General features: G+C 44.1%; 1 protein-coding gene across 1 annotated transcript; it reads right to left on the reverse strand.

Annotated features, from left to right (window-relative positions):
- Positions 1–14,858: 14,858 nt before the first annotated feature.
- Positions 14,859–19,542, reverse strand: LOC137332114 (protein Wnt-8-like). Its single transcript, XM_067995826.1, has 6 exons — positions 19,276–19,542; positions 19,148–19,181; positions 18,505–18,643; positions 18,277–18,402; positions 17,965–18,107; positions 14,859–16,117 (listed from the first exon to the last, which is right to left on the reverse strand). Exons 1-6 carry the CDS (start codon positions 19,341–19,343, stop codon positions 15,554–15,556), a joined length of 1,074 nt encoding a protein of 357 aa, XP_067851927.1. The 5' UTR covers positions 19,344–19,542; the 3' UTR covers positions 14,859–15,553.
- Between the last annotated feature and the right edge of the window lie 7,814 nt (positions 19,543–27,356).

The following is a 27,356-nucleotide window of genomic DNA, read 5'->3' on the forward strand; positions in this document are numbered from 1 at the left end:
GCAACTGTCATGATGCCTTCACTCCACCAATATTTCACCCACAAAAATAAGTGTCGGAGTGCTCCTGAACAATTAAGGTTTCCTTCTGTAGTCATTGCTCATGCCACCTTTGTGGCATTCAAAGGCACTAGCTAAAAATAGCTATAATGAGGTGGCATGTTGAAGCAGTACTTCAGGTGTTTGGATAGGTCTGGGGTTGTCCTGTAGTACAGCATGGCTAAGGTATCAAGAATCATAGTAATCTACTGCATATTGCACAATTTTGTCTTGCAAAGAGGCATTATCATGGAGGCACCAGCAGAAATTGACACCCAGCTGCATTAAGGCGACCAGCAAGATGAACAGTACAAAGAGGCTTTAGAAGAGAATCTATTCCCAGCATCAAGAGTCATTCTGTGATCTCGCATAGAGGAGATTTTCTTGTAACATGAAAACCTGCCCATTTCGTCAAAAATTCTGTCTACATCTTCCCGGTGAACAGCACTAATCTGCTTTCACCTACAGTGCCTTAACTCCCATTCAACTCCCAAACCCCATTCCTGCCAGCTGCTGAAACATGATGCAAAACCTTAGAAATAATATTCTCTGCACACGGTCCAACTGCAATGCAACCAACATTTCAATAACCCTATAAAGGATATGTGTGAGTTCCTACTGTTTGGTTCTTCACTGTTGCCTCGTGGTGACTGTGTGTCGTATATCTATTCCACCTAATCTAGTAGTGGATGTTTTCTCTGGGACAGGAGTATGTGAGACGGCTGGCTGCTGTGTGACCATAAGAACCTCTTGGTTATTGAAATGACCCTCGTCTCTGGCAGCTGGGGCCTGAAGTAGACCTGCTGTAGGCGCCACCGCTTCTGAAACTGCAAGTGCTTTCTGGAACATATCTGGGCATTGTAGGATTCTGGTGGAAGTGCAGTTGTGTGGCCATCAAAGAGACCACCAGTCATGCTCTTTGCAGCCATGATCCTACTGCTGGGCACTGTCTCACTATGGTCACTGATCAGTGTGACATTGGACCCAATAGCAACAATGATGCCTCATGCTTCACTCTAATTGATGCCCAAGCCTAAAGAAAGAGAAAAGATAGCCCATTCAATGCTAGACCACCATGCCACTATGGCAGCAGTCTGAGCACCCTAGGGAGAAGCAATGACTGCCTTTTCGGCCTGTGGCATGGAGGAATCTGCTGCAAACATCTCTGAACTTGCCACATGTTCACTGGTGGACTGCAATGTTGTGAAACTGTCATGCAAGACTATGCACTTGTGGCTAATGGACTCTACCACCTGAGCTGCTGTCTGAAAGCACTGCTTGGCATGCTCCCCAATGACTGCACCAATGGTGAATCCTCAGAACACATCTTTGTTTTATTGCATATTCACATAGCAGAATGCATTCCTCCCAAGTTTGCTTCAAGTTTGGAGCCTCCAGTCACACTGGCACTTTCAAAACCTGATCTGAATTTGTGGAAATTCCTTTGGTGGTGGTATCATGATACCATGTTGTCAAGACAAAATGCACACTAACTTTTCCTTTATTGTATTTATAATTTGAGGGACAGAGCATACAAACAAAAGAGTGCACTAACAAATAGGGTCCAGGTAAGAAAAAAAGGTAATAAGACAAATAGGGCCATAGTACAAAAAAATGTTAAGATGTCTAAGAATGTTTAAAAGACAAATCTAAAGGTGCTGTATCTGAATGCACGAAGCATTTGTAATAAGGTAGACAAATTAACAGTGCAAATAGATGTAAACGGATACGATATAATTGCGATTACGGAGACATGGCTGCAGGTGACCAAGGCTGGGAGCTGAATATCCAAGGGTACTCGATATTTAGGAGGGACAGGCAAAAAGGAAAAGGAGGTGGAGTAGCATTGTTAGTAAAGGATGAAATCGGAGCTGCTTCATCAATTACCTTCCCTCCATCATAAGGTCAGAAATGGGGATGTTTGCTGATGATTGCACAGTGTTCAGTTCCATTCGCAACCCCTCAGATAATGAAGCAGTCCATGCCCGCATGCAGCAAGACCTGGACAACATCCAGGCTTGGGCTGATAAGTGGCAAGTAACATTTGCTCCAGACAAGTGCCAGGCAATGACCATCTCCAACAAGAGAGAGTCTAACCACCTCCCCTTGACATTCAACAGCATTACCATCGCCGAATCCCTAACATCAACATCCTGGGAGTCACCATTGATCAGAAACTTAACTGGATCAGCCACATAAATACTGTGGCTACAAGAGCAGGTCAGAGGCTGGGTATTCTGTGGCAAGTGACTCACCTCCTGACTCCCCAAAGCCTTTCCACCATCTACAAGGCACAAGTCAGGAGTGTGATGGAATACTCTCCACTTGCCTGGATGAGTGCAGCTCCAACAACACTCAAGAAGCTCGACACCATCCAGGACAAAGCAGCCCGCTTGATTGGCACCCCATCCACCACCCTAAACATTCATTCCCTTCACCACCACGCACAGTGGCTTCAGTGTGTACCATCCTCAGGATGCACTGCAGCAACTTGCCAAGGCTTTTTCGACAGCACCTCCCAAACCCGCGACCTCTACCACCTAGAAGGACACAGGGAACAACACTATTTGCATGTTCCCCTCCAAGTCACACACCATCCCGACTTGGAAATATATCGCCGTTCCTTCATCGTCGATAGGTAAAAATCCTGGAACTCCCTACCTAACTTTCTCCCTCTCTCTCTCTGTCTTGTGTTCTGGCCATTTGTATATTCGGTGGTCCTATAGGTAACACCTCTCTGTCTGAACACTTTGATTGCCTTGACAACGGGCAGTTGGAAAGATTATCTGTAATCACCAGGTATTGTTCTCTGACTATAAATGCGAAACGTTCAAGGAGTCCCACGCTCACCTGTCGAAGGAGATAATTTCCGAAAGCTTGTGATTTTCAAATAAAATTGTTGGACTATAACCTGGTGTTGTAAGATTCTTGACATTTCCCTACCTAACAGCACTGTGGAAGAACCTTCACCACACGGACTGCAGCAGTTCAAGAAGACGGCTCACCATCACCTTCTCAAGGGCAATTAGGGATGGACAATAAATACTGGCCTTGCCAGCGATGCCCATATCCCAAGAACGAATAAAAAAAAATATTGGCTCAGAAAATCAAGGTGTAGAATTAGTCTGGGTGGAGTTAAGAAGTTCCAAGGGGCAGAAAACACTGGTGGGAGTTGTCTATAGGCCTCCAAACAGTAGTGGTAATGTAGGGGATGGCATCAAACAGGAAATTAGAGATGCATGTAACAAGGGTACTACAGTAATCATGGGTGACTTTAATTTACATATAGACTGGCCAAACCAAATTAGCAATAATACTGTGGAGGATGAATTCCTGGAGTGTGTACGAGATGGTTTTTTAGACCAGTAAGTTGAGGAGCCAACCAGGGAACAGGCTATCCTACATTGGGTATTGTGCAATGAGAAGGGGTTAATTAATAATCTTGTTTTGCAGGGTCCTTTAGGGAAGAGTGACCATAACATGATAGAATTCTTCATTAAGATGGAAAGTGAAGCAGTCCAATCCAAAACTAGGGTCCTAAATCTAAAGAAAGGAAACTACGAAGGTATGAGGAGTGAGTTGGCCATGATAGATTGTAAGCTTCATTAAAAGGCATGACGGTGGATAGGCAATGGCTAACATTTAAGGAACGAGTGCATGAATTGCAACAATTATACATTCCTTTCTGATGCAAAAACACAAAAGGAAAAATGGCCGAACCATGGCTAACAAAAGAAATTAAGGATAGCATTAGATCCAAAGAGGAGTCATATAAAGTTGCCAGTAAAAGTAGCAAGCCTGAGGATTGGCAGCAGTTTAGAATTCAGCAAAAAAGGACCAAGAGATTGATCAAGAGGGGAAAAATAGAGTATGAGAGTAAACTTGCAAGGAACATGAAAGTGGATTGTAAAAGCTTCTACAAGTATGGAAAAGAAAAAGGTTAGTAAAGACAAATGTAGGTCCCTTACAGTCAGAAATGGGAGAATTTATAATCGGGAACAAGGAAATAGCAGAGCAATTAAACAAATACTTTAGCTCTGTCTTCACGGAAGAGGACACAAATAACTTCCCAGAAATGCTAAGGAACCAAAGGACCAGTGAGAAGGAGGAATTAAAGGAAATTAGTATTAGTAAAAAAAATAGTGCTGGAGAAATTAATGGGACTGAAAGCCGATAAATCCCCAGGGCCTGATAATCTGCATCCCAGAGTAATAAAAGATGTAGCCATAGAAATAGTGGATACATTAGTTGTCATCTTCCAAAATTCTATAGATTATGGAACAGTTCCTGCAGATTGGAGGGTGGCAAATGTAACCCCACTATTTAAAAAAGGAGCGAGAGAGAAAACAGGGAAGTACCGACCAGTTAGCCTAATATCAGTAGGGAAAATGCTAGAGTCTATTATAAAGGATATGATAACAGGACACTTAGAAAATATCAACAGGATTAGACAAAGTCAACACGGATTTATGAAAGAGAAATCATGTTTGACAACCCTACTGAAGTTTTTTGAGGATGTAATTGGTAGAATAGATAAGGGAGAACCAGTGGATATGGTTTATTTGGATTTTCAGAAGGCCTTTGATAAAGTCCCAAATAAGAGGTTAGTGTGCAAAATTAAAGCACATAGGATTGGGGTAATATACTGGCATGGATTGAAAATTGGTTAACAGACAGAAAGCAGAGAGTATCAATGATTTGGATGAGGGAACCAAATGTAATATTTCCAAGTTTGCTGATGACACAAAACTAGATGGGATCGTGAGTTGTGAGGAGGATGCAAAGAAGCTTCAAGGTGATTTAGACAAGTTGAGTGAGTGGGCCAATACATGGCAGATGCAGTATAATGTGGATAAATGTGAAGTTATCCATTTCGGAAGGAAAAACAGAAAGGCAGAGTATTATTTAAATGGTGATAGATTGGGAAATGTTGATGTACAAAGGGACCTGGGTGTCCTTGTACACCAGTCACTGAAAGCAAACATGCAGGTGCAGCAAGCCGTTAGGAAGGCAAATGGTATGTTGGCCTTCATTGCAAGAGGATTTGAGTACAGGAGCATGGATATCTTACTGCAGTTATACAGGGCCTTGGTGAGACCACACCTGGAGTATTGTGTGCAGTTTTGGTCTCCTTACCTAAGAAAGGATATACTTGTCATAGAGGGAGTGCAGCGAAGGTTCACCAGAGTGATTCCTGGGATGGCAGATTGTGTCGACTCGGCCAGTATTCACTCGAGTTTAGAAGAATGAGAGGGGATCTCACTGAAACATATAAAATTCTTACAAGGCCAGACAGACTGGATGCAGGGAGGATGTTTTCCCTGGCTGGGGGTCCAGTACAAGGGGTCACTGTCTCAGGATATGGGGTAGGACATTTAGGACTGAGATGAGGAGAAATTTCTTCACTCAGAGGTTGGTGAACCTGTGGAATTCTCTACCTGCATTAATAATGGACCCGACTCCGGCGAGTAATTTACTCACACGCATTGAAACGCGTCTCTGTTAAACACGGAAGTAAACGCGTAGGAGCCGGGTTGCCGTCGCATTAGAAAAATCTATTATTTTAACTTGCCACCCGCCCCAACCCACCTGTTCTTGGGGGTTAAATTTCCCCCCATGAGTCTGAAACCGCCAGGTGCTGGAGATTGAATTGATCTGCCGTGATCCCTATTTAGCACTGTTGTGAAGTGGGAACTGCTTCACCATGACACTCAAGATGGTATATAAATGCATGCTTAAATACAAGTCCTGTGAGATCTACGTTCTTGGCTCATCAGCTGAAGTGGAATGCAAGCTGGTTGTCTGTATAGCACATTCCTGCTCCTCCTTTGCCACCACCACCAACATCAGCTCATGGTCATTTAGGCTATATGTCTTACCTAGTGCACTCCACTCTAACTCTCCAACGCCTCCAGGGTGAATGTACCAGGGCTGATGCTTGTGAGATCTGCAGTGTGGTACTGGCATGGCCGGATGCACAGGGTCCAGATTCTCCTTCCTGTGGGATACCTAGAGAACCAGAAGAGGAACAGAGGTTACAACGGTGTCTTCACCAGCAGCCTTGACATATAGCTTTGAGTAAAAGGAGTGACATAATAAAGTGATTGCTATTATCGTGATGATATACAGTGATAACCAAACATCAGCTTTCAGGCCATAATGGCTGCATGTCATGCAAATGCACATTAAGGGGAGGATTATTTTGGGCTGAATGCATGTATGAATATGAGTAACAGAATACTTCCAGGTGAAGGCTGAATAATGGTCATGCATGGTAAGTACTGAAAGTACTTTAATGTATTGTGAAGAGGGCAGTAATTGTAAATGCCATATATACTGAGGTCAACTTCCTGGAAAAATGGGCATGGAGGACTGAGGGCTAATGAGGTCAGCACTCAACATGCACCAATGCATAAGTTGTGTGCTGACCTCATTAGGACTCAAGTTCTATTTAAATGAGGTGCCTGTCCCATAGTGCTACAAGTTTAATGACTATACCAAGTCAACAAAGGTAGGAGTATACACTATTACCTTCCATTAATACAGTGTACAAATTAGGGCTGATAATGTTGCCTGAGTGCATGCCAAACAGCACCAGTGCTACATGCATCTGTACACAAATCGCCTGTCCTCACTGATTAAAATGAGGTCAATCCATGTGAATAATTTAATAGTGCTCCATTTGTGTCTCTCGTGATGTGCTAAGAGTGCCAGGGCTATATTGTTGCGTGCCAGCGTCCAATGAAAGACTGCTGGCTACTCACAGTGCGATGGGCATTTTCACAAAGAGTGGGGCAAAGGCTCCATCTGCACAGCCCCCATTTGGAACAGGCGCTGAAGAACTGAAGGGTAGACCACCACAAATTTTTTTTAAATGCAGCCATGTCTGCCCTTTGTCCCCAGCCCCTGGCACCAATTCCCGCTTACCCAGGGCCCCATTGTGAAAATGCCTACCACACAAGTAGCCAGCAGTCCTTTATTGGATGCTGACACCCAACAATGTGGCAGACACTCCCAGAACATAATGAGGCACATGCCTGGAGTGCCAGTAAATTATGAGACTGTTTTAGCCTTCTTATCTGGTGAGACCATGCCAATTGTGCACAGGTGCATGTAGCACCCATGCAGCACTGGTCCCGGTGGCATGGTGCTTAGGCTGCATTATTGCCCCACTTAGTACACTGTATTAATGGAGGGTAATAGTGCATACTCCTACCGTGGTTGACTTGGTAAGTTCATTAAATTTCTTGTGGCATTGCTTCTGCATGCATGGACTGGTGAAGGTGGCATTGACACTAATTGCACCATCTCGTATTCTTCTTGCGGCCCTGCAGTGCTCATTGCCGAAGAGAGTGCCCCTCCACTGTGTGACATCCTGCTTGAGGACTTCCATTAGAGAAATACACCGTTCTCTGCCTTCCTGCAATTTACTGTTTTGCAAAGTACAAAATTACTACACCTGCCCCTTTTATTTATCACAGGCCTTTAACTGATCAATAGGTAAACTCCCAGTCACAGGGGGTTTCTCTGCTGGGAGCTTGCCCAAATATGATAATGAGACTGACCATAGAAATGCATGCAGATCAGCACACTTTAGGTGAGACAGGTGCTGTTGAAACTCCCAGTTAAGCAATTACCCAATTGGAAAATCTAGACCTTCGATTCATCTTCTCAGTTTCATTCAAGATTATGCTGAACAATTCCACAGTAATCAACAGTTTGCTGTCTGGGCAAGGTTCATCTGCAAAACACAGGTTCTGGAATTCAGAGCCAGATTCACTGATCAGTGGAATAGTGCATGAAAGCATTACATCACCAAATTGCTTTCATTTTCTAAAACCTGTATAGTTTTTTTGTCAACTTTTTGCCCTTCCCTTTCCTTCTCTCCTTGCAGGGGTAAAGATCCACAGTAGCCAGAAAGCCTCTAATACCTTACCATTATGTAAAATAGAAAGAAAAGACTGAAAATCTGAAACAAGAACAGAAAATGCTGCATATACACAGATCAGTCAATGTCTGTAAAAAAGAAAGATAGATTGGTGTTTCGGGTATGTACCGTTGATGAGAACTATGACCATTTTATTGTAAGCCTGAAGATCATCAGCAGGCTTTTCAACTATGGAGGATATCCCAGACAAACTTGATTCTGTCTTCATCCAATATCCACATACATCCTGTTCTATCAAGTCTCTGAATAGCTTTAAGCAACAGGGGTCATGGATAATTTTCTCATGTCTAGCCCAGAGGTACTGAGGCTAATTATAGCACCCTAATTGCTGCCTGGCTGAGACCAGCTAATTCAACAACATTATGTGCTATATATTGTGCCATGATGTATAATAATGTGCCTGTAATTCCATGCCTGCAACAGATGACTTCTATGGTGTTGTTGCACATGTGTAGTACACGTTCACTGTTTTCCATTCGTGATGGCTTCTTCACTATGACCTGGTACTAATCCTTTTCCCATGAGGGGAATCCCAATGCATTGAATGGTAGCAAATGTAACATCACTATTCAAGAAAGGAGGGAGAGAGAAAACAGGGAACTACAGGCCAGTTAGCCTGACATCAGTAGATGGGAAAATGCTGGAATCCATTTTAAGGGAAGTGGTAACAGGGCACTTAGAAAATCATAATATGATTAGGCAGAGTCAACATGGTTTTATGAAAGGGAAATCGTGTTTGACAAATCTATTAGTGTTTTTGAGGATGTAACTAGCAGGGTAGATAAAGGGGAACCAGTGGATGTAGTATATTTGGATTTTCAAAAGGTGTTCGGTAAGGTACCACACAAAAGGTTGTTACACAAGATAAGGGCTCATGGGATTGGGAGTAATGTATCGGCATGGATAGAGGATTGGTTAACCAACAGAAAGTAGGAATAAATGGGCCATTTTCAGGTTGGCAGGCTGTAACTAGTGGGGTGCCACAAGGATCAATGCTTGGGCCTCAACTATTTACAATCTATATTAATGACTTAGATGAAGGAACCGAGTGTAATGTATCCAAGTTTACTGATGATACAAAGCTTGGTGGGAAAGTAAGCTGTGAGGAGGACACAAAGAGTCTGGAAAGGGATATAGACAGGGTAAGTGAGTGGGCAAGGTGGCAGATGGAGTATAATGTGGGGAAATGTGAGGTTATTCACTTTGGTAGGAATAGAAATACAGAATATTTTTTAAATGGTGAGAAACTATCAAATGTTGGTGTTCAGTATGATTTGGGTGTACTTGTACACTAAATACAGAAAGTTAACATGCAGGTACAGCAAGCAACTGGGAAGGCAAATGGTATGTTGGCCTTTATTGCAAAGGGATTGGAGTACAAGAGTAAGGAAGTCTTGCTACAATTGTACAGGGCTTTGGTTAGACCACACCTGGAGTACTGTGTACAGTTTTGGTCTCCTTACCTAAGGAAGGATATACTTGCCTTAGAGGTAGTGCAACGAAGGTTCACAAGATTGATTCCTGGGATGAGAAGGTTGTCCTATGAAGAGAGATTAAGTAAAATGGGCCTTTATTCTCTGGAGTTTAGAAGAATGAAAGATGATCGCATTGAAACATATAAAATTGTTATGGGGCTTGACAGTAGATGATGAGAGGCTGTTTCCCCTGGCTGGAGAGTCTAGAACTAGGGGACATAGTCTCAGGATAAGGGGTCATTTAGGACAGAGATGAAAAGGAATTTCTTCACTCAGAGGGTTGTGACTCTTTGGAATTCTCTACCCCAGAGAGCTGTGGAAGCTCCATCGTTAAGTATATTCAAGGCTGAAAAAATCGATAGATTTTTGGACTCTAAGGGATTTTTTTGTCAAAAACTATACTTTATTCATAAAATTTGTAGCAAAACATACAATACAGTTGTCATATCACATTCCAAACGTACACAATACAGATTATACAATTTGCAGGTTAAATCAAGTACAGTTCAATGAACACATTGTACATAATTACAGTTCATGACACTCTGGGGTGTCTCATTGCATTATACTCAATACAGATTATTGATTACAGATTCATTACAGGTACATTACAGATTCATTACAGGTACATTACAGCAATTTGAATTTTACATTCTGCCCGGGGTGGGGGGGGGGGGGTTTCCCTGATTGCAGCCCCTCGGTATACAAGGGCGGGAAGGCTCTAAATGGTTGCCTTTCCCCACAGAGCCTTTGCGGCGGCTGCACCTAGCTTCAGTGCGTCCCTGAGCACGTAGCCCTGGACCTTGGAATGTGCCAGTCTGCAACACTCGGTCGAGGACAGCTCCGTGCACTGGAAGACCAGCAGGTTTCGGGCAGACCAAAGGGCGTCTTTCACCGAGTTATATTGGAGTTGAGGTCGAAAATCAGCCATGATCTAATTGAATAGTGGAGCATGCTTGAGGGACTGTATGGCCTGCACCTATTTCTGAATGTTCTTAAATGCATATTATGGTTAAGAAAACTGATTATAGATAAATAGGTGTAAACATTGTGGGCATGATTCCCTGTGTGAAAAAAATCTAAACGATGTTTTAATCAATCCTTTTCTATCCCCAAATAAATCTAAAGAGGCCAGCATTTATTGCCCATCCCTAGTTGCCCTTGAGAAGGTGGTGGTGAGCCGCCTTCTTAAACCGCTGCAGTCCGTGTGGTGAAGGTTCTCCCACAGTGCTGTTAGGTAGTGAGTTCCAGGATTTTGACCCAGCGACGATGAAGGAAAGGCGATATATTTCCAAGTCAGGATGGTGTGTGACTTGGAGGGGAACGCGCAGGTGGTGTTGTTCCCATGTGCCTGCTGCCCTTGTCCTTCTAGGTGGTAGAGGTCGTGGGTTTGGGAGATGCTGTCGAAGAAGCCTTGCTGAGTTGCTGCAGTGCATCCTGTGGATGGTACACACTGCAGCCACAGTGCGCCGGTGGTGAAGGGAGTGAATGTTTAGGGTGCTGGATGGGGTGCCAATCAAGGGGGCTGCTTTGTCCTGGATGGTGTCGAGCTTCTTGAGTGTTGTTGGAGTTGCACTCATCCAAGCAAGTGGAGAGTATTCCATCACACTCCTGACTTGTGCCTTGTAGATGGTGGAAAGGCTTTGGGGAGTCAGGAGGTGAGTTACTAGCCGCAGAATACCCAGCCTCTGACCTGCTCTTGTAGCCACAGTTTTCATATGGCTGGTCCAGTTAAGTTTTTGGTCAATGGTAACCCCCCAGGATGTTTATGGTGGGGGATTCGGTGATGGTAATGCTGTTGAATGTCAAGGGTAGGCGGTTAGACCCTCTCTTGTTGGAGATGGTCATTGCCTGGCACTTGTCTGTCGTGAATATTACTTGCCACTTATGAGCCCAAGCCTGGATGTTGTCCAGGTCTTGCTGCATGCAGGCACGGACTGCTTCATTATCTGAGGGGTTGCGAATGGAACTGAACACTGTGCAATCATCAGCGAACATTCCCATTTGTGACCTTATGATGGAGGGAAGGTCATTGATGAAGCAGCTGAAGATGGTTGGGCCTAGGACACTGCCCTGAGGAACTCCTGCAGCAATGTCCTGGGGCTGAGATGATTGGCCTCCAACAACCACTACCATCTTCCTTTGTGCTAGGTATGACTCCAGCCACTGGAGAGTTTTCCCCCTGATTCCCATTGACTTCAATTTTACTAGGCCTCCTTGGTGCCACACTCGGTCAAATGCTGCCTTGATGTCAAGGGCAGTCACTCTCACCTCACCTCTGGAATTCAGCTCTTTTGTCCATGTTTGGACTGAGGCTGTAATGAGGTCTGGAGCCGAGTGGTCCTGGCAGAACCCAAACTGAGCATCGGTGAGCAGGTTATTGGTGAGTAAGTGCCACTTGATAGCACTGTCGACGACACCTTCCATCACTTTGCTGATGATTGAGAGTAGACTGATGGGGCGGTAATTGGCCGGATTGGATTTGTCCTGCTTTTTGTTGTCAGGACATACCTGGGCAATTTTCTACATTGTTGGTTAGATGCCAGTGTTGTAGCTGTACTGGAACAGTTTGGTTAGAGGCGCGGCTAGTTCTGGAGCACAAGTCTTCAGCACTACAGCCGGGATGTTGTCAGGGCCCAAAGCCTTTTCTGTATCCAGTGTACTCAGCCGTTTGTTGATATCATGTGGAGTGAATTGAATTGGCTGAAGTCTGGCTTCTGTGATGTTGGGGATATCGGGAGGAGGCCAAGATGGATCATCTACTCGGCACTTCTGGCTGAAGATGGTTGTCTTTTGTACTCACGTGCTGGACTCCGTCATCATTGAGGATGGGGATGTTTGCAGAGCCTCCTCCTCCCGTTAGTTATTTAATTGTCCACCACCATTCACGACTGGATGTGGCAGGACTGCAGAGCTTGGATCTGATCCGTTGGTTGTGGAATCGCTTAGCTCTGTCTATAGCATGTTGCTTCCGCTGTTTAGCATGCATGTAGTCCTGAGTTGTAGCTTCACCAGGTTGGCACCTCATTTTTAGGTATGCCTGGTACTGCTCCTGGCATGCTCTTCTACACTCCTCATTAAGCCAGGGTTGATCCCCTGGCTTGTTGGTAATGGTAGAGTGAGGAATATGCCGGGCCATGAGGTTACAGATTATGCTGGAATACAATTCTGCTGCTGCTGATGGCCCACAGTGCCTCATGGATGCCCAGTTTTGAGCTGCTAGATCTGTTCTGAATCTGTCCCATTTAGCATGTTGGTAGTGGCTCACAACACGTTGGATGGTATCCTCAGTGCGAAGACAGGACTTCATCTCCACGAGGACTGTGCAGTGGTCACTCCTACCAATGCTATCATGGACAGATGCATCTGCGACAGGTAGATTGGTGAGGACGAGGTCACGTAAGTTTTTCCCCTCGTGTCGGTTCACTCACCACCTGCCGCAGGCCCAGTCTGGCAGCTATGTCCTTCAGGACTCGGCCTGCTCGGTCAGTATTGGTGCTACCGAGCCACTCTTGGTGATGGATATTGAAGTCCCCCACCCAAGTGGTACTCAACATGGAGGAGGACTGATTCATCAGCTGAAGGAGGGCGGTAGGTCGTAATCAGCAGGAGGTTTCCTTTCCTATGTTTGACCTGATGTTCTGAGATTTCATGGGGTCTGGAGTCACTGTTGAGGACTCCCAGGGCCACTCCCTCCTGACTGTATATCACTGTACTGCCACCTCTGGTGGGTCTGTCCTGCCCGTGGGATGGTGATAGAGATGGAAGAGTCTAGGACGTTGGCTGAAAGGTATGATTCTGTGAGTATGGCTATGTCAAGCTGTTGCTTGACTAGTCTGTGGGACAGCTCTCCTAATTTTGGCACAAATCCCCAGATGTTAATGAGGAGGACTTTGCAGGGTCGACTGGGCTTGGTTTGCCTGTTGTGTCCGGTGCCTAGTGGTCCGATGCCGGGTGGTCCATCCGTTTTATTCTTATGACTTTTTTTTTTAAAAGAGAGATTGTACAACTGAGTGGCTTGCTAGTTAGGATATGGGCAGCAGATTTTTGGATGAGCTCAAGTTTATGGAGGGTGGAAGATGGGAGGCCAGCCAGGAGAGCATTGGAATAGTCCAGTGTGGAAGTAACAGAGGCGGGTTTCAGCAGCAGATGAGCTAAGGCAGGGGCAGAGATGGGCAATGTTACGGAGGTGGAAGTAGGTAGTCTTGGTGATGGAGCAGATATGTGGTCAGAAGCTTATCTCAGGGTCAAATAGGACGCCAAGCATTAAATGCTGAAAACGGTGAAAGGATAATTTAAATCCAATTGTTAAGATTAGAGTTACTTTTATATATCATGCTGAAGTTGAACACAATTCAAGACAACAGGTCACGATAACTAGTTTGTTTTGCTAATCATTTTACACTCAAAAGATAAACCCTTTAATTGTCTTAAAAACCAATAAAAAGTTTGAAATTGAAGTTAAGAGTGGCCGTTAATTATACACAACATCCACCATGTTTCCGTGGCAATGAGAAACTCAGCACAATAAACCTCCGAAGTATGCAAAGCTAGTGGTGGAGTCTTGTGGTTATTCAGAGCGCCTGGTTTTCGTGCGCGTTAAAAATTGTGGCGAAAACAGCAAACAAGTTCACATGCATAAAGGGTAACACTTTTTGTTGTTCTGTTTTACTGTTCAAGTTCAAAGGGACTAACAGTATCCTTAGAATAATGAAAATGAATGACTGAGTAATGCTTTGAAATGGAAAGCAGCACAAGAGAAATAGATTTGCCAGCAAGTGCATGCATTTAAAACGAATTTAAACGTTGCCACTACTGTAACTTGCTTTTACAGTCGTAGAAGGAAGCGATCAGCTGCTTGCTTGAAAGAGGAAAAGTAAACTGTATAGGGAGCGAGCAGGGTTAGACTAGGTGTCTTATGGGTGGGCACCAGCGTAGTAGAGTTGGAGGCGAATAGCTTGGTTCTGTGCATTAACATTTCATGATGCTGTGATGTACATTGGCGCTAACTAAAGCCGTTAACTAGAAAGAACACATGCTTGATCATAGGTTTGTATTATTGGTATACGAGCTTTGCATTTGTTTTCAAAAAGGTTCTATGAGACGCTATTCTAGTATAGGATGACAGCACTCCTTTTCAGATTGGTACATAAACGAACACCCACCTTTACCCGTCCACTAAAAATGAAGCGTTTAAGGGAGGAAATGCATGAAATTTACGTTTCTTTAATACCGAAGTGTGGAACGGGATTGAAATCACACACTGGTCTACCATGTACTACGCCCAATTAGTGAAAATTGCAAATGAAAGTCATTTCGTTTAGTTCAGGAACTCGAGAAAACGCATCAAACTCGATAACGGTAGATTAATTGAAACAAATTTATTGGAAAATGCGAACCAATGTTGTAGTTCTGTAAACAAACATAAATGTAATCGCAACTACAGCTCTGAATGGTCTACAATTTTCAAAGTGGTTGCCTTGTTGGCCACAGATCATTAAGGCCAAACTAGTAAATTGAAGTGAAAAAACAACTTCTGATGCTACGTTACTTCATCTAAACTTCTACTATAATAAGTGTTCATGTGCAGTTTCCGTGACAGTGCGAACGCTTCTGAACTGGTGCAAAAAATCAATGTTACAGAAAAATAAGTGCATAAGAAAAATTAGTTGTGCAGAAACAAATGTCGAATAAAATCCCACATCCACTTTCATAGAAAGAAACATCTGCATTCGTATAAACACACAAGTATACAACTAAATATTAACTAACCATGCAGAAGATTAATAAAGAAATATTCCTTATCGCTTACTTGCAGACTAGAACAATTTAAATACTCCCAGCGTTTTAAAAAGTACGTATGTAATGTCTTAAAACTAGTTTAAAAAAAGCTTCTAAAATGTAACTGGAGGAGCACTGTACAAGAATCTGCAAACTGATCACATGATTTAAGAACGTAGACTATAGCAACTTAATAATGTTCATAACAAGTCTGTTTAGTTAACAAAACGAATGCGGTGAGTAGTCGTTATTTTGAAGTCTTATGTCGATTGTAAAAACAAATCTTAATTTGGAAGCGTTCCATTGGCCTCTTTCACCAACTCTGGCCCCGATTTTTACGTTGCTTATTGTTAAAAGATCTGTTCTTCTCTCGCTGAGAGCAATAATGTTTGGTTACAATTTGTTTGCATTGTTCACATTTGACAGTACAACACCAATGGAACTTGCAATTGCAACTGGTGACGGTCTCAGTCTTTTTCTCCTCTGGCTTGAGCCCGCACTCTCCGCACAACCGTCTGCAACTCCTTTTCTCCCATTGGGAGAGGTTCTTACTACTTTGGAGACATTCCCTTCCTTCTGTTCCCTGCAATCCCAGTGTGACGTTACGCACGCAGTAATCTGGAGAGTCCTCCAAGTAGACAAGTTCTGTCCGTAGCACTGCGCTAAACGCCTCGGCGATCGCAGCACGGTTATCCGCGCTATTGCCTCCTTTCATACGCCGCTTCTCTAGATCGATCTTCACAGCTTGTTCGTGTTTCACCTTCAGGAAGTTCCCAATGTCTCGAAAATCAGCTAACTGGAGCCAGCAAGTCTGGATACTGCAGCTCCCCGACACCCCATGACACTTGCAGGTTCGCTTCATGGTCTCTTTGACAGCCTATGGAATCAACAACGAAATTAATCCTATAATGTAATTTACACAAACGACTGGATATAATCAGTGCTCACATTCGATCAGAAGCTATTGTAGAATGCTCGTGTTAAAGTTGCAAGTTTTATATAAAAAGTGGAACTGACTATTACCAATTCTGAAAGTTGGTAACCCTTTTGGAAGGAATTTGCCTTATCACCGTCGCGCGTACCTAGATTTGATGGGAGTATTTTGTATTAGACGAAATATTGCGTCACCTATGGATGCGTATTCTTGAATTTAAAAAAAACTTAAAAGACTTGTTAATTTATGCCATTACACACAACACATATTCCAGGTTCGCATCCCTAACACTAGATTTTACAGTTATTACTGATTGGAATAGGACAATGCTTGAAGAAATGGAACGTTCTCCCCACTTTCGGCACTACATCTTGTTAGATACATGTCTCCATCCAGCCACCGCCTCCAATGTGCCTTTATCCAAAACTCAAGATAAATATCCTGCACAACTGCGTAACGTTCAAAGAATAGATACACCAATGATCTGGGACGTAACTGAGCTGCGTACCCAAGAGATTCCGTTTTCTATCCTAGTCAATGCAGAACTAGTTGATCTCAATCAAGGCAGTGCTGGAGAACTCCACAATGGTTAGGGAGAACAAAAATAACCAAAAACCCCTTCCCCATCCAGTGATCCTTATCGGAAAGTACAGGTATGAATATCAAAGACAAGATTGGTGCAGCTACACACTCCTCTCCCCCAAAATAGATGTTTGCTCAGATCTAAAGCATACACTTGGGTGAAGTACCAGAGGACCGCCGACAGCCGGTGTGTACTGCAGCATAAGCCTGTCGTCAGGGAGGAAGGGAGACATTGGAAGAAAAGTACCCCTTCTACAGCCATCATTTATTTTGAGTTCGAGGAAACTGGAGCACTACTGTGACCCAGAAAGTGAGAATGAGTCAATATCATTTCATACCAATTCAGAGCAGGGGGTTGTCCCTTACTTTCCAAATGGAAGTATAAAAAGCAATAGTGAAATTGCCATTTTTTTGTACCATGGGCCAAAACCCGTTGCGAACTGTATTGGTACTGTCTAAGGGCGCCTGAAAAAAGTCTCGCCAGAGGAGATTCAAACCCATGGGTGAAACGACAGTATAGTACATCATCCAGTCCTCAAGGAAGTTTATTTGCCCTTATCCTCAGCTACATATCTTGCTTAATAGTTACACATCACACCTTATACAGGGAAAAGATCATCCGTGGAACTATATTACGATGTGATTTATTGATCATGTTGTACTGGATAAAATGTAGTATTGTCCAACAATTTTAATAAAGTGAAAGTGTAGGAACAGGAGTAGGCCATTTAGCCCCTCGAGCCTGTTCCGCCATTCAGTGGGATCATGGCTGATCTGTGACCTAACTCCACTTACTTAGCCTCAGCCCTATATCTATCAATACCTTTAATGAACAAAAATCTTATCAATCTCCGATTTAAAATTAACAATTGAGCAAGCATCAACTGCCCATTACTGAAGAGTTCCAAACTTTTACCGCCCTTTGCGAGAATTGTTTCCTAACTTCACCCCTGAAAGTCCTGGCTCTAATTTTTAGGCTATGTCCCCCTAGTCCTAAACTCCCCAATCGCAGACTTAGTTTCTCTCTATCTACCCTATCAATTCCCTTTAACATCTTGAAAACTTCGATCAAACATTTGAATAATCTGAAGTCTTCAATATTGCATGGTATTTAGAACAAGTGAACTCGAAATAATGTAATACGATTTAGAAGCGATTTCTTTATTTACCATAATGCAACATTTAAGTGATGTGAATCAGCAACTTACACTTCTTCCGGCTTCGTTATTGTGGAGATTCATGGCAGCTCTGGAATCCTGTCCCGTCTCTAGAGCATCGACAAACTGTTTGGAAACTCTTTCCCCAAATTCAACATTATCACTACATCCTCCCCAAACCCAGCCTCGTCCTCCTGCAAAACAGATGTTCAGACAATCTACGCAGAAATTTGTACAAAATGTACTTAAAGCAAACCGTTCGTGCAATCTCAACTGACAAGTGGATAAAGGCCCTTTTCCTTAAAATGAGCTACTATAGGTATAAACAACGGAAAGGGCCCTTGACAAGGATCTCCAACCTACCAGCTTGACCACTTCTTGACTCATCGCATCCGCAGTTGTCGAAGTCCCCCATACTGCAGTTTCTTGTCAGGGTGTACATGACACCTGCAGAACTTATTGCATGCACGAAGGATGTTTCTCTCGTTGCTAATAAAAGCACATTAAAATGCATTAAGAATTCATAAAAACCAACCATATCAGAGTAAAATTTTACCCGAGAAGTATTGCTTCTATGGGGCGGGTTCTTACCGCTCCGAAGACCATTATGCGTTGAGAGTTGCAGCGCGCTCTCTGGACAGTTCCAGCGGTCCCAAGCGAACTGGTGTTTGCATTCATCAATCCCGGACTCAGCCCCAGCAGCAACACTGCTGGAATAGGTCAGGAACGCCTGCAAAAAAAAAGCCACAACCCGTTCGTCAAATGCATCAACAGCACCTGTATACTTTTTATAAAGCGAAGTGAAATTAGAGCGAGAGTGCCGCTTCTGCGGTTGTTGGTATTGATCCAGGTTTTAAGTTTTATACCTGCAGTTTTCAGAAATGTAATGTTTTTAATACAATGTGTGTTATAATAGTCAAATCTTAAAATTCGTTTTACCAACGTAAAATCGAAGCGCTAAGTTATGGGACGCATTAGAAAGGGAGATTCGAGATAAGTTCGCAAATAGTCTCTGCGATCTTTCAGTAATTCGAAACTTTCGTCAGTTGCTAATGGGATGCGGGCAATCTGTGAATCCAAAGCATCTAACGGGACAACATGTGTTTTAATATGTATGGAATAAGTGTAAACATTAACTTTCAAAGTCCATAAACAGACAGATCTTAAAAATGAGTTCCACAAGAATCCAAGCAAACAAAGTTTGTTAAAAAATATTAAGAGGACTTCAGCTTACCTTTGGTCCGGTCATCAAAAAGTTGTTTACGGACCTGTAACAAGAATATAGTAACTGTATAATTTGAATATTCCACTTTTCCCACACATTGGAATAAAATTGTTAAGTGTATGACGAAATAAGCTTACCACAATGCAACTGGAGTAATGCTACTGTAAACGAACACAAAGCAAGCAGTGACTTGGCCGAGTTTCATGGCAGCGGTGTCTCATTCGCTGGAATTGTTTCAGCAATTGTTGCAATAGCTCTGGACCCAAAAGGAGTTGAGCGCTGAGAAAGTTGCTCCGCTATTTATATGGGCTGCACAGCGGTCAGGGAAAATACTTCTTTTGTTGTAAATTAACCAGTTCGGAGCTGGGCAATGAGTAAACAGACAGCAACCAATGGCAGACTAGAAACGCCTAATAATGAATTTCAAAAGGATTGTTAACACTTATCGCCAATAGCTATTTATTGAATACTTCCACAATTAGGTTAGCCGTGTGCATACCTCATTGAACATTTAGCACTTAATTACCCATCTCGAGACCCTTATATTTATTTCAACCCTAAAAACTGTAGCTCTGTCCGTAGAATTATTAAAATCAAATATCTTAAAAAGTTATTCTATTGTTTGCGATTGTGGTTACAATAATTTGCACTTAAATGTGTGGTTCGTTACTTTCTCCCAATTATCTTTACTAGAAATACCTGTTAATTGGGAATAATCTAGTATTGAATAGATGTTTCCTTTAACTTGTTTCTGGCAAGCGATTGAAGTTGTGAATTGCAGGTTTTCCAGTTTCGATTGCATTTCAGAACCTTTGTCCTACCGAACAGGATTTGGGTATCAATACCATTTAAAAATACACTGTCTGTCTAAAGAAACACAAATGTTCGAATTCTGTTTATTCTCACGGTTAGTTTTAGTTCATTTATGGATATTAAAAGTGTTGTCGTCTATTTTAAATTGAAATGTTAGTATTTAGAATTCTATTTGTTTTAAAGTGAACTTTACGCGCATCAAGCTATATCCCTCTACACCAAATCTATCACTAAAAAGAGACACATAGATGACCCATTTAGGATACCAGGTCGGGGGTTCAAGTCCCACTGCAGAATTTAGGCATAAAATTTAAGCTGACACCTCTGATGTTCTTGGAATTAGGTATTAAATCAAATCCCCTGCTGTCTGTTAGCGATGTCATGGCACTATTAAAAAAAGTTCTCCCATGTTCTGACCAATACGTCGCTCATCCAACACCAACAAACACAGAATAATTGGCCATTCATTTCAAGTTAAAAGATTCTGTAAAAAGTACAAGTTGCAAAATGTCTGGCCATTTATCTACATAATATCATTGCACCTCAATAATTCATTGGATGTGAAAGTTTTGGGACTTAGAGACCTGATAATGTGCTACATAAATATAAAATTTGTCGCCCCAACACTGTCCAGGACAAAACACAGAAATATGCGATTTTAAGAATGCGAGAGCATATTGTAAACTATTTGATAGGGTGTTTATACTAGTTTCTGTATGGATGCAACACGGTTTTTGCATCACATCGATAACTATGGCATAATGCTTATCTGAGGTCATCAATCCAAGTGTGATCTGAATTTTGGCAAGGGGTGAGAGACTATTCCAGGAGGTAGTCTCACACTATTTGACTTCACGCTGGCTACAGCATAACTGCAACCCATTGAAAGCCATTTTTAAACGCTAAATAAGATTACAGACCATCATTACATTTTTACTATTGTCCGAGAGTAGCTAGCACGATGGGCTTTTGAGTAAAATTAGAAAAAAGTTACCAGGATCCCAGCACTAGTATGTGGAGTTTTGTACACGTTTAGGAACGCAGTGCAGTGTCTTAAGGAACTAGCAGGACTCTAAAGTGTGTACCTATGTCAAACCGCTACCTGCGGTATAAGTGGAATTTAAACTGCAATTCATTTACGATGGAAATTTCCTCGGGGGTTCTCCCGATCGGTGGTCGTAATCGGCGTAGAATCGACGGAAACCCAAAATGATGGCGGCCGATCGAGAGAACCATCGACGAATGTTTAAAGTAACAGATTATGTAACCATAGTTATTTAGATTTGAGTGCCGTTTGTAAATACCCGGACTTTATTTTCTAGTGAAGTGAATGACTGTTAAAAAAGGGCTTTACGTTAGTAGTGATACGCAGCCTCAGGCTGGTTTGGCAACTTAGTACACTTGTCAACGGGGTTCCAGCCGTTCTGGAGCCAGGGAGAAGGTATCTAAGTACGTTCTAATGAACTCGCTTCCAACGCCAGAGAAACGTGCTAACTTGTGATAAAGGTCCACACTTTTCATATAACCTTCGCATTTAAGTCATTTTCTAACAAATTACAGAAAAATGAACTCCAATTTAGGCAGTTAACAACCAACGATCTCAAGCTCGGCTAGTGCCAGCGATCTTTACGCATTAATACACATTGTAAAATGATAAGCAACCAAGGACAATACGATGATTGAAAGGTTTGGTTTTCGACTGGAGTGCAACGTGCGCACAAAACTCTAGCAACTAGTTCATAATTATTCTGGTAAATTCAGGATAAGCGACGAAAATATTCAGGGTTTCCATCAATGGTAAATGTACACTTGGAAACTATTACTATAGGTAAGCGGCTATTTCAAGGTTTTGCTCCAGTAATAAACTTCGACGTTTTGTTTTTAAATGGGAGGTATGGAAATCATACTTTCTCATTCCAAGTATTAGAATAACACATTTACCAACCATAGCACTTTCAAGCGATAGCTAACTTTAATATTGCTAAAATGTGGCTTAATTTAAAAGGTTACTTCGGTTATGCATTTCAATATGAAACATTTAAATGTTGTGTATCACGTAGTGAAGTTAAACCCTTAGGTGAAAAAGAATGATCTGAAAACCAAAAATTTCTTATTCCTTAAAGAGTCTGCCATATATTTGTTCCACTCGTATCTACCCCAATGAAGTTAACTCATCTGAAATATCCGCTCCTCCCCCAAAGCGTGCCTCAAATCTTCATTGTTAACGCTCTTCTTTTCCTCGTCTTCATGCTGTCCTTTGGTTACCTAATATGTAGGCATAGGATCAGCTTTCATACCTATGCCAATGACATCCTGATTTCTCTCAGCCAGCAGCCTCCACTCTGGACCACCTCTGTGCTGTGTGACTGCTTAGCTAACCTCAGGCCCTGGATGAGCAATAACTTTCAACTCAATATCAAGACTGAAGCCATCGTCCTTATCTCCTGCCAAAAACTCCACATCCTAGTCCATTGCTGCGAATTTCCTCAGGGTGTCTCCTGGTTGGTGGCCTTCGGCAGAAACCCTCTTAAAAAAAACTGTATCGGGATTTCTGCCGAAGTTAACACGGCAGATCGGGAGAACCCGGAGAAAACCCCTCCCCCTCTGCTCGCTTTTACTGGAGCCCAACAGGGCACAATTTGCGCAGTTTGACCCTAAATTGACCTTCAAACCTCACATCCTAGCCAATTCTACCCCACAATTTTGGCCTTTACCTGCTCCATCTCATCCAACCTGCTGCTAAAGCCTTCATCCATACTTGTGCTCTCTCCAGAATCAAACGCTGGTCTTCTGAATTCCACTCTTGACAAGCACCACCTCCTGCAGCCTATTTCATTACGCATCACCCCTAACCTCATGAACCTTCATTGGTTCCCCAGCATAAGTGTCAAAATCCTTGTCCTGATCTACAGCGCTCCGACTTTTCCCCTCTCTATCAGCCTTCGAGGCCCACGTTTCAGCCGACACACTCTGCTTTTCAGACTCTGGCCTCCTTCGCACCATTCCGCTCCATCCTTCGAGAACAGAGCCTTCAACTATCTCGATCGTACTCGCTGGAGTGCTTTCCCCTAAGCCCCCTCCATCTTACTACTCCTCCTCCACTCCTTCAAAAAGCCTATCTCCTTGATCTGATTATCAATTATTGTTACTAACCCTTCTACCACTGTTTGGTGTCTGGTTGTTTTTGCCTCTCGTTTGCTTGGAGACGTTTTACTACATTAAAAGCGATATATTAATGTAAGTTCTAGTTAAATCTTTGTATTTGAACTGTGACAAGAATAATTCAGCAACAGAGGTGTTGGTGCTATCAAATAACTATAAAATTAAACTTTCACCCCACCCTAGAAGGCTTTAGCTCAATTTCAGAGAAAATGTAACGGTTTTACAAACTTACAATATAGCCAGAGCACCCCGCATACTTGTAACAACCTACTGCCGCACAGATTGCTTATATTTGCAAGTCGTAACTCTACTATTGGTAAAACTTGATTTTTCATTGAAATATCCGGGAGTCTGACTAAGCATCTGAACCTTATTCAGATGCAATGCCTTCCACCTGTTGAGGGTAATTGCGGGAGGATCATTAACTCTTTCCTCGACTTAAAAGGTGTTCTTCAAATAACATTTGACACGATTACAGAACTCAGAACCCCGGAACCTCCCTCGGAGGGCCGCGCCTCACAACTTGAGCCGTCTCTCGGAAATTCCCTCCGTGCCGTTTCACACCGCGCGGAGGGATTTCCTGTACGGGCTGCTCCTGCACACCATCCACTTCCTCGCCCTCGTCTCTCGCCCGGACACGCCCTGGCGTGCCATCCTGCCGTCCGGCGGAGACGGGGGTCCCCAGTGGGAGGCTCTCTATACGGGGGTCCTCCCGTGTTACTTTGGGGATCTGGGGTGGAGGGTGTTGCACGGAGCAGTCCCGTGCAACAGGCGTTTACGCCATTTTACGGACACCCAGGCCGCTTGCATTTTCTGCGGCCTGGAGGAGTCCGTTTTTCATTTGTACACTGGGTGTGCGAGACTGCAGCCCCTGTTCCATTATTTGGAGGGGCTGCTCCTCAAGTTCTGGCTGCACTTCAGTCCCATGCTCCTGATCTTTGGCCGCCCGGTGAGGAGGGGGGCGGGCAGGTCGGTGGACGTCCTCGTGGGCCTGCTCCTGGGCCTGTCCAAGGTGGCTATCCACAGGTCCAGGATGCTCGCGGTCCGCGGGGGTGGGCGCTCGGCCTGTCTGCCTCTCTTTCGCGGGTTGCTCCGCGCCCGGGTGGCCCTGGAGATGGAGCACGCGGTGTCTGCCGGTACGCTTGAGGCTTTCCGCGACCGGTGGGCACCGCAGGGGCTGGAGTGCATCCTGAACGAGGATAATAAAATTTTGATTTGAACTCTTGGTTTTGGTTTGTTTGGTTTTTAGTTGTTAAGCACACCCCACACCCCCCCTTCTTATAAAAGGGGGGCCTAATTAGAAAAAAGAACAAAAAAAAAAGTTCTGGAACTATTAAAAGAAAAAAAAAAAAAATCCGGAAAAAAAAAAGAGAAAAGAAAAGAAAGAAAAAAAAGAAAGAAAAAAAAGAAAAAAAAAAAAAAGAAAAAAAAAAAAAAAAAACAACCTTTTGATGATCTTTTCCGTGCCTTCTCAAAAAAAAAAAAAAAAAAAAAAGAAAAAAAAAACCTTCATTGGTTCCCCAGCATAAGTGTCAAAATCCTTGTCCTGATCTACAGCGCTCCGACTTTTCCCCTCTCTATCAGCCTTCGAGGCCCACGTTTCAGCCGACACACTCTGCTTTTCAGACTCTGGCCTCCTTCGCACCATTCCGCTCCATCCTTCGAGAACAGAGCCTTCAACTATCTCGATCGTACTCGCTGGAGTGCTTTCCCCTAAGCCCCCTCCATCTTACTACTCCTCCTCCACTCCTTCAAAAAGCCTATCTCCTTGATCTGATTATCAATTATTGTTACTAACCCTTCTACCACTGTTTGGTGTCTGGTTGTTTTTGCCTCTCGTTTGCTTGGAGACGTTTTACTACATTAAAAGCGATATATTAATGTAAGTTCTAGTTAAATCTTTGTATTTGAACTGTGACAAGAATAATTCAGCAACAGAGGTGTTGGTGCTATCAAATAACTATAAAATTAAACTTTCACCCCACCCTAGAAGGCTTTAGCTCAATTTCAGAGAAAATGTAACGGTTTTACAAACTTACAATATAGCCAGAGCACCCCGCATACTTGTAACAACCTACTGCCGCACAGATTGCTTATATTTGCAAGTCGTAACTCTACTATTGGTAAAACTTGATTTTTCATTGAAATATCCGGGAGTCTGACTAAGCATCTGAACCTTATTCAGATGCAATGCCTTCCACCTGTTGAGGGTAATTGCGGGAGGATCATTAACTCTTTCCTCGACTTAAAAGGTGTTCTTCAAATAACATTTGACACGATTACAGAACTCAGAACCCCGGAACCTCCCTCGGAGGGCCGCGCCTCACAACTTGAGCCGTCTCTCGGAAATTCCCTCCGTGCCGTTTCACACCGCGCGGAGGGATTTCCTGTACGGGCTGCTCCTGCACACCATCCACTTCCTCGCCCTCGTCTCTCGCCCGGACACGCCCTGGCGTGCCATCCTGCCGTCCGGCGGAGACGGGGGTCCCCAGTGGGAGGCTCTCTATACGGGGGTCCTCCCGTGTTACTTTGGGGATCTGGGGTGGAGGGTGTTGCACGGAGCAGTCCCGTGCAACAGGCGTTTACGCCATTTTACGGACACCCAGGCCGCTTGCATTTTCTGCGGCCTGGAGGAGTCCGTTTTTCATTTGTACACTGGGTGTGCGAGACTGCAGCCCCTGTTCCATTATTTGGAGGGGCTGCTCCTCAAGTTCTGGCTGCACTTCAGTCCCACACTCCTGATCTTTGGCCGCCCGGTGAGGAGGGGGGCGGGCAGGTCGGTGGACGTCCTCGTGGGCCTGCTCCTGGGCCTGTCCAAGGTGGCTATCCACAGGTCCAGGATGCTCGCGGTCCGCGGGGGTGGGCGCTCGGCCTGTCTGCCTCTCTTTCGCGGGTTGCTCCGCGCCCGGGTGGCCCTGGAGATGGAGCACGCGGTGTCTGCCGGTACGCTTGAGGCTTTCCGCGACCGGTGGGCACCGCAGGGGCTGGAGTGCATCCTGAACGAGGATAATAAAATTTTGATTTGAACTCTTGGTTTTGGTTTGTTTGGTTTTTAGTTGTTAAGCACACCCCACACCCCCCCTTCTTATAAAAGGGGGGCCTAATTAGAAAAAGAAAAAAAAGAGAAAAAAAAAAAATAAAAAAAATAAAAAAAGAAAAAAAAAAGAAAAAAAAAAAAGGATCATTAACTCTTTCCTCGACTTAAAAGGTGTTCTTCAAATAACATTTGACACGATTACAGAACTCAGAACCCCGGAACCTCCCTCGGAGGGCCGCGCCTCACAACTTGAGCCGTCTCTCGGAAATTCCCTCCGTGCCGTTTCACACCGCGCGGAGGGATTTCCTGTACGGGCTGCTCCTGCACACCATCCACTTCCTCGCCCTCGTCTCTCGCCCGGACACGCCCTGGCGTGCCATCCTGCCGTCCGGCGGAGACGGGGGTCCCCAGTGGGAGGCTCTCTATACGGGGGTCCTCCCGTGTTACTTTGGGGATCTGGGGTGGAGGGTGTTGCACGGAGCAGTCCCGTGCAACAGGCGTTTACGCCATTTTACGGACACCCAGGCCGCTTGCATTTTCTGCGGCCTGGAGGAGTCCGTTTTTCATTTGTACACTGGGTGTGCGAGACTGCAGCCCCTGTTCCATTATTTGGAGGGGCTGCTCCTCAAGTTCTGGCTGCACTTCAGTCCCACACTCCTGATCTTTGGCCGCCCGGTGAGGAGGGGGGCGGGCAGGTCGGTGGACGTCCTCGTGGGCCTGCTCCTGGGCCTGTCCAAGGTGGCTATCCACAGGTCCAGGATGCTCGCGGTCCGCGGGGGTGGGCGCTCGGCCTGTCTGCCTCTCTTTCGCGGGTTGCTCCGCGCCCGGGTGGCCCTGGAGATGGAGCACGCGGTGTCTGCCGGTACGCTTGAGGCTTTCCGCGACCGGTGGGCACCGCAGGGGCTGGAGTGCATCCTGAACGAGGATAATAAAATTTTGATTTGAACTCTTGGTTTTGGTTTGTTTGGTTTTTAGTTGTTAAGCACACCCCACACCCCCCCTTCTTATAAAAGGGGGGCCTAATTAGAAAAAGAAAAAAAAGAGAAAAAAAAAAAATAAAAAAAATAAAAAAAGAAAAAAAAAAGAAAAAAAAAAAAGGATCATTAACTCTTTCCTCGACTTAAAAGGTGTTCTTCAAATAACATTTGACACGATTACAGAACTCAGAACCCCGGAACCTCCCTCGGAGGGCCGCGCCTCACAACT

This window comes from Heptranchias perlo, chromosome 14 (genome assembly GCF_035084215.1).
Source record: "Heptranchias perlo isolate sHepPer1 chromosome 14, sHepPer1.hap1, whole genome shotgun sequence".
Classification (NCBI taxonomy): domain Eukaryota; kingdom Metazoa; phylum Chordata; class Chondrichthyes; order Hexanchiformes; family Hexanchidae; genus Heptranchias; species Heptranchias perlo.